Source organism: Nicotiana tomentosiformis, chromosome 12 (assembly GCF_000390325.3).
Source record: "Nicotiana tomentosiformis chromosome 12, ASM39032v3, whole genome shotgun sequence".
Taxonomy (NCBI): Eukaryota; Viridiplantae; Streptophyta; class Magnoliopsida; order Solanales; family Solanaceae; genus Nicotiana; species Nicotiana tomentosiformis.
This window is the reverse complement of record NC_090823.1, coordinates 15238810-15247609: the sequence shown is the minus strand read 5'-3', so window position 1 is coordinate 15247609 and position 8800 is coordinate 15238810. Positions and strand designations below refer to the sequence as shown.

Sequence of the window (8800 nt, the reverse complement as noted above, 5' to 3'; positions counted from 1 at the left end):
CGTACTTTTACGTACGAAAATATGGGGTGTAACACTGAACAACCTCCACCTTCTTCATATCCACCTTGATCGCCTCACTAGACACAACGTGACCCAAAAATGCCACTGCATTAAGCAAAAACTCACTCTTGGACAATTTTGCATATAACTTCTTCTCCCTCAAGGTCTGGAGCACGTCCTAAAGTGCTGCTCATGATCTTCCCGTGTGCTAGAATATACCAATATGTCATCAATGAACACGATAACGAATGAATCAAGATATCACTAGAATACACTATTCATCAAGCGCATAAATATTATTGTGGTGTTGGATAGCCCGAATGACATCACTAAAAACTCATAGTGACCATAACGAGTCCGTGAAGGCCGTCATCGGAATGTCTAGATTATCGAATCTTTAGTTGATGACATACCTACCTCAAATTAATCTTCGAGAACACTCCAGGACACTAAAGCTGATTAAATAGTTCATCAATACACGGTAGTGGGTATATATTCTTAATGGTCACTTTGTTCAGCTACTTGTAATCAATACACATCCTCATAGAGCCGTCTTTCTTCTTCATAAATAGGATATGAGCACCCCAAGGCGAGGCACTCGGTCGGATGAAACCCTCATCATGCAACTCCTGGAGTTGTTCTTTCAATTCCTTCAACTCTGCTTGTGCCATACGATATGGTAGAATAGAAATGGGTTGAGTGCTCGGCACCAGGTCAATACCAAAATTGATGTCCCTATCGGGTGGCATGCCCGATAGGTCTTTTGGAAACACATATGTGAAATCTCTCACTACCGGAACTGACTCAACGGTAGGAGTATCAACACTAACATCCATCATAAAGGCTAGATATGTCTCGCGCCCGCTCTCAACCATCCGTTGTGCCTTCAGAAAGGACACAACGTTGCTAGGAATATAATCCCATGTACCTCTCCACTCCAACCGCGGTACCCCTGGCATAACCAATGTTACAGTCTCGGCATGACAATCCAGAATAGCATAATAGGGTGACTGCCAATCGATGCCCAATATCACGTCAAAGTCTACCATATTGAGTAGCAGAAGTTCAACTCTGGTCTCATAACCCCCGATGGTTACCAAACACGACCGATAAATATGGTCTACTACAATAGAATCTCACACAGGCATAAACACATATATAGGAGCACTCAAAGAATCACGGGATATATTAAAACATGAAGCAAAGTAAGATGACACATATGAGTATGTGGAACCAGGATCAAATAAAACTGAGGCATCCATATGACAGATCAGAATAATACATGTGATGCCAACATCTGAAGCAATAGCCTCGGTCCTACCCGAAAAGGCATATAAACGGGTATGACCTCCCCCTCTATGAAAACCTCTAGCCACCTGACCTCCACCCCTGGTTGGCGGTGCTGGTGGAGCGGTGACTGGAGCAGCAACCATGGCATGTCAAACCTGTGGAATCCGTGAAACTTGTGGAGTCTGTGAAGGTGAACCCCTCCTAAGCCTAGGACTGTCCCTCACCATATTCCTCGTGTCACCATACTCGAAAGAATCTCTCGGTAGGTGTGGCTGCTAAAATAAGGTCTGACCCGATCAACTACGCTGACCGCTAAAGGCAACCCGTGCAGGAAGTGCAGTGGAAAGGTGTTGTGCATAAAAAGGGAGATGAGACCTCAGAATAGTTGGAGCACTAAGAGAAGCTAGAGGTGCTGAATGAACTGGTTGACTCACATAACCTCTACAATGACGAGCCGTAACTAGAGCACGGGCGGGCACTACTAAATCCTCCAAAATCATGAGGCATCTTCGCCTCCTTATCCTCCATCTCCTGGCCCTACATACGTTCCAACCTACGAGCGATCTCTGACTGTAGCAACTAAAATGGGTGCATGACGGGACAACTTACTAAACCTAATGGCATACTGTGACACTATCATAGTCCCCTAACGCAGCTGCTAAAAATCTATACGCCACATGTATCGGAGGGTCTATGGGATGAAATCCCTCAAAAACATATCTAAAAACTTAGTCCAAGTGAGTGGTGCGACATCAGCTGGCCTACCCTCCTTGTAAGCCTGCTACCACCTATAGGCTGCTCCTGACAGCTGAAATGTAGTAAAGGTGACCCCGCTTACCTCTACAATGCCTATGGTGCGGAGAATACAGTGGCACTTGTCTAGAAAATCCTGTGCATCCTCAGTAACTGCACCACTGTAAGAAGGAGGGTCATACCTTTTTAACCTCTCAAGTCTCCTCTGCTCCTCATCATATGCCTCTAGCCTGACCTCAGGCGGAACCGAAATAATAGATTGTGTTGGCATAACTCCCGGAACCTGATCAACATGGACCCGCTGCTCTGGAGTACGTCGCGGGAGTCTGAGCTCCTCCCCCAGCCCGAGAAGTAGCTAGAGCAACCGGGATCAATCCCGCCTGAATTAAAGTACCGAACATGCTCAGGAAGTGTGCTAGGATCTCCTGGAGCGTAGGGGTAATAACAAGTGTCTTGGGTGCCTGCCCCCCCCCCAACCGGGGATACTGGTGGCTCGTCCATCGCTGCTCTGGCAGGTGCTCTGACTATGGCACTTGCACCTCCTCAATCTCTACCATGACCCTGGCCTCGCGCAGCTCTAGCAGGGAGCGCAGGTGTCTGCTCAGCTGATCCGGTAGTGCGCGTCCTCACCATCAATGAAAGAATAGAAAGACAATGGCTTAGATTTCGAAATCAACAAATTTGCACGATAAGGAATCAAAGAAGTGTAATTTCCTAACAGTTCCATAGCCTCTCGAAGATAAGTATAGACGTCTCCGTACCGATCCACAAGACTTAATTAAACTTGCTTATGACTCGTAACACCTATGAACACAAATCTCTGATACCAACTTATCAGGATCCCAAAATCCCACCTTAGGTAGTCGTGATGGCACCTAATCTCTAAGACTAGGTAAGTGTAGCACACATTGAGAATTCAACAGAAATAACGACTAAGACATTAAATTTTACTGATAAACATCATGATAAAACTCAAACGGATCAATAGTACATAAATTTCTAAAAATGGTGGAACTGAGTCGTGAGCTCTACTAAAATATACTCAGAATCCCTAAAACAATATTGTTCGAAAACAAAGAAAATCCTAGCATAAGATCTCTAGAAGGTGACTCCGAGGCCTGCGAGCGACAAGCAAGTATACCTTGAAGTCTCCACGAAGTCTTAGTCAAATCACTGGCGTCCGGCACGAGCAGAAGTACCTGGATCTGCACAAAAATGTAGAGAAGCATAGCATGAGTACACCACAATGGTACCTAGTAAGTATCAAGCCTAACCTCGATAGAGTAGTGACGAGATAATGTTAAGACACCTACTAGACATAGAAAGCCTGTGCAGAATATTAATATAATTTAACAACGGGGAAATAAAGGCAATAGATGACAAGTAAGTAATTTATCAAACTAGGTTAACAATGGAGATGAAAGCAATGAATAACAACAAAAAGTAAACATATGATAAAAGCAACTATGATAAAATAGAGTCAAAATACGAGCGAAATGAATTTAAAGAAACAATACAATAACCGTTCAAATTAATGCGCCTTTCCAATTTAGAATGTACAATAAGAATCAGAATGAGGTACCAAACCTCATATTCACATATCACAAATTACAATCACAATCTTCCTTATATCACCATGGAAGCCTTGCATTGATTTAAAAAAATTATATTTTTTCCAAAATAGCTACACGTGTTTTAGCCCCCCTATCGCATCGCGTGACTTCAAATAATTTTTTTACTAGCAACGCGCATATAAATCCCACCTTATCTCACCGGATGCATTTCAATACCCACCCTAATACCACTGTGTGCGTATTAATTTTACAACACAATAATCAACTCGCACCACACATTCCCATATGCCACAATATTGTCAAATTAATAATACCAATGTTACCATACCACATAGCCCATAACTCAACCACAATATGTGCAATATTTTTAGTAACAACAAAATGAACAAGAACTAACTCAACAATGAGAGGTATTCCAATAACCAATAATTTCAACCACAAACATATTGATAGCTCTCAACAACTTACAATTTCAATAACTCAGCAATGAAGATATTTTCATGAAATGGCAATTTCGAATTCTAATGCATAACATAAGCTTGACAATGAAAGACATAGCATGAAATAACAACTACAACTAAATGCATGAGAATAACTCGACAATGGAAAGAATAGCATGTGACAACAATTGCTAAAAAATGCATGTAAGAGTAACCCCGACAATGGAAACTAGAACATGTAATGACAACTTCAATTAAAGCATGTAAGGATAAACTTGACAACGTAAGATAGAGCATATAATAATAACTTCAATTAAATTCTTATAAGTAACCTAAGAGTCTAAACCGGTCAAATACGACATATAAGCCCGTCTACACACTCGTCACTTCATGTACACGTCTTTCACATAAATAAAGTAGCACAATCAAACTAAATCCTAAGGGGTGGTTCCCCCACACAATGTTAGGCAAGATACTTACCTCAACTAGGCCAAATCAACACTCAAAAAAAGCTTTTCCCTTAAAGTTCGTCTCCACACGAATCAAATCTAACAAAAAATAATTTAATATCATCAAACAATGCAAGAGAAATGAATTACGATTCATAAAGCTATGATCTTTACACAATTTCCCAAAAGTCAACCCGGACTTGTCGGATCAAAACCCGAGTTCAAGGGTAGATCTTGACTACCCACAACCCTACGAGTCCATATATGTATTTTGTATTCAAATCCTAAACCATTTCGGCCGTCACATCCCAAATTTTTATTTTTTAATACATAGACAAAAATTCCCAAAATTTCTCTTAGATTCTCATGAATTTGAGGTTAAATCTTGTATATAATCATGTTATATAATTGAGAATAGATCAAAATCACTTACCCAATGGTTGTATGTGAAAATCCCTCTATAAAATTGCCTCATACCGAGTCTAGGATTCTAAAATATAAAATTAGACTAAAATCCCGTCTTCCAGCCCTTTCGTCAGATGCAGATATCGCAAATGCGATCTTGGGTTTGCATTTGCGAACCCTCGCAATTTCGGAACAGGGATCGCGAAAGCGAACCCTGACAGCCCACACAGATGTCACAATTGCGACAAAGGATTCGCAAATGCGACCCAACCCAATCATATATTGTCTTCGCAAAAAAGAGGGAGTCGTATTTGCGACATGTGGACCTCCCCTGCCTTTTTCGCAATTGCAATCCTGGTGCTCGCAATTTGCGACAACTGCAGCACCTGCACACCAAGAACTAAAGGGTCAAAAACAACCCATAACCTTCCCGAAACGAAACCAACCCTCCCTGTATGTTATAAAACCACAAATACATATATGGAAAGCATCAAAAAGGAAAACGGAGCCCAAATATACCAAATGATACAGTATTGTACTCTATTATAATGTATTGTTTAATAAATACAACGATTGGAGATATTGTATCATTTGTCGTTGTTTCATGATATCACGCACCAATAATATGAAGAATAAACTTGCAACATTACTAAGAAAAAATCGAATAAAAAGTGTAATTATTGTATAAAAAAGTTGGATAAAGGATAAAATATGATTATTTAATAATAAGGAAGGGCAAGATGAGAGAAAAAGGCAAGGTAACGACGCCACCACACCAAATCCGTTGTTCCATAAAGTGACACTTTTTGTTGTTACGTAACGGCGGATTTAATGATACGATACATTAAAATTTAAAGTAACAATACAATACAATAGGTAACAAGCATCCAAATAAGCTGTAAGAGGAGGGCACACCGGTGTTAATTTTCAGTTTTGCATATACGGAGAACAGTGAGCGATTTTAAGGTTCTCTCGCGTGGAATCTCCCTTCAACGCGCACTCTTCCATCTCTCCGACGTCGGAAGATCCTAATGAAGATGTTAAAAGAGGAGGATTATGATGGTCAGCTGCTTTGTGGTCCTATTAAATGTACCACTTGAAAAAATCTTTGTACACGTAAATTCTACATGTAATTGGGCAATTTCTCAATGTTAGAATTGTTATTACTTTCAGTAAATTAAGGACAATCAATTAATTGACAGATCCAGAATAAAATTTGAAATTCTAATACTCTATTAATTATATGCCTGTTTCCCAACTTTTTCTATAGGACCCGATAGTGCGTATGCAACTTTCATGTTACTGAATTGTCTATTGCATTTAATGTTGCGGACATTGAATTTCTTCCCCGCTATGAGTGTGACGTTTAATGCCAATTACGTATCTTATTTGATCTTTTGTGCTAGCACGGACGCCTATATCTAGTCAATTAATAGTGATCCAATTATTTAATTATTCATATTTTCCCTTATTCGGCAAGGACATATAAGTAGGCGTTGGACATGAATTCCAAAAAAAAATTTCAAATTTGGAATTTCACTAAAATTTGAATTGAAGATGAAGTTGTGTTTGATTATAATTTTTGCAACATAATTGGATGTCTTTTTTTCAACATATTATGCAACTAAACACTAGCAACCTTCCCATTTTCAAGTGAGATTGGAAAAATTGTAAGATTTTAATAATCAAACATTGTTTTCAAAAAAAAAAATTTAAAAAAAGGGATATTTTCTTATGTCCAAACGGGCACTTAGTCACGTTAGTCCCTACTGTTGACACTTAATATCAGAGTTTCCTAAAGATGACTTTATAGCCAGCTTTCTTAGTTTTATTGACAAATTTCTCGCTTATATGTCCCTTATGTCACGTTAGTCTTAAACTAAGCGCACATACGATATTTAACAACTCGTTCACGTTCTTGCACAACTTATTCATGATCTTTCTATGTCAAGTCAACCTACAACACTAAGGATAGCTAAGGGAATATTAGAAAGAACACAAGAAATTGTCAAAAGGAGGTTGTGTTTCAGAGTAAACTTGAATTGTTTAGTTACAAATGAATGACCTCATATATATACTAGTCAACTAGAACTAGGGGCTAGTGGATAAAGAATAATTGTTATACAAGTCCTTCATATCTACAAGATATATGCTTTCTCTATAATTTTCTACATGGTTATAAAGTTCCAAGGACCTTTCTAGCAAATTCATAAGAATCGAGGACTTCTAAATGAAATCTCCATATTTCTCTAGAACCTTCCCGCAAGTGCTAGTCTTCTACCTATGTAAGTTTTTCACATGGCAAAATAATTCTAATAGCACCTAGGTGGCAGGATGATGTGGTGGCTCATCACACTTAGATGTAATAATGCGACACATCGTTTTGCCCGTTTCGATTCCAAATCATGTTTTGAGTGCATGGTTTATGCTGTTTATGCCAATTTTGACTTGTTAGTATTGGTTGAATTGGGACCGGAGGGTTACAAATTTTATTTTGAACTGTTGGAAGGCTTACATTTACAATAGATATTGCTTTTGATAAAATATGATGCAGTTGCGGCCACGTAAAAGGATAACCTAGTTGTAGCCCGCGACAGCAAAGGCTTGATGACAAATACTAGCTGAGTCAATTCAAATCCAATTGACTCACGCAATTGCAAGAGTAAAGTGCGCGATAGCAAAAAGTCCACTTCCGGTCAAACTTCCCAAAAATCATCTAATTTTCAAATTCCACTAATTGATGCCGAAATAACCTACGGACCTCCAAATCAACATCTGGATACTGTAACGACCCGGTCGGTCGTTCCGAGAGTTGTAGCCTCGTTTTTCCCATTTCTGCTTATTTATATGTTGTTAAGCCGTGTTGAGTTGTATCGAGTTGGTAGGTTTTGGTTCGGAGTAGTTTTGGAATGAAATGAACACTTAGTCTCTTAGTTAAAAAGCTAAGTTAGAAAATTCAACCGGAAGTTGACTTATGAGTAAACGAATTCTAATTTGGATTTTTTTATTCGGTTAGCTGCGTTGAGTGAATTTAGACTTACGAGTGTGTCCGCAATATAATTTGGAGGTCCGTGGTAGAATTAAGCTTGAATTGGCAAAAGTTAGAAATTTGACAATTTTGGTCGGCAGTGGAAAATTAGGTATCGGGGTCGGAATGGAATTCCATAAGTTGGAGTAGGTTCATAATATCATTTGTGACGTGTCATTCGGACGTGGTTTGATAGGTTTCAGCGTCGTTGGCAAATTTTGGAAGTTTAAAAGTTCTTAGGCTTGAATCCGGGGTTAATTTTGTGTTTTGGTGTTGTTTTGGGTGTAACGGAGGTTCGACTAAGTTTGGGTAGTGATATATGACTTGTGAGAATTATTGATTGAGGTCTCGAGGGGCTCGGGATGATTTCAAATGGTTAACGAGAAATTTGGAAGTTGGGAAATGCAGTTGGAAGTTGCTGGTGTAAGGCTACTGGTGTGGCCGCACCTACGGATGGGGAGCCGCAGGTGCGATAATCACAAGTGCGGAGGGCATGTCGCAGATGCGGATTTTGGATGATTGGGCTTGGTCGCAGATGCGGAAGTGTGGTCGCTTGGGCTTGGTCGCAGATGCGGAAGTGAGGTCGCACCTGCGAGCCCGCAGGTGCGAAGGGGCAGCCACAGGCGCGAAGCTTGGCCGGTTAAGTGGTTTCCGCAGATGCGCACTTTGAACCACAAATGCGGATTCGCAGGTGCGAGAAAGGGTCCGCAGGTGTGGAACCCCTGGGCAGAACCTATATATATCACACTTCGCGAATATTTGCCCTTTTTCCTCCATTGTTGAACTATTTTGAGCTTTGGGGCAGTGTTTTTCAAGGGAGAATCACGAGACATCAGCAAGGTAAGTCGCTTGGGTTTATTT

At 40.2% G+C, this 8800-nt stretch overlaps 1 protein-coding gene across 1 annotated transcript; it reads right to left on the bottom strand.

Annotated features, from left to right (window-relative positions):
- Positions 1–518: 518 nt before the first annotated feature.
- LOC138902278 (uncharacterized) lies at positions 519–1049 on the bottom strand. Its single transcript, XM_070190121.1, has one exon. The coding sequence runs from the start codon at positions 1047–1049 to the stop codon at positions 519–521; it is 531 nt and encodes a 176-aa protein (XP_070046222.1).
- Between the last annotated feature and the right edge of the window lie 7751 nt (positions 1050–8800).

Bases quoted from the DNA above. Each gene is read 5' to 3' on its own strand.
- LOC138902278 (XM_070190121.1), bottom strand. From the start codon at position 1,049: ATGGTAGACTTTGACGTGATATTGGGCATCGATTGGCAGTCACCCTAT.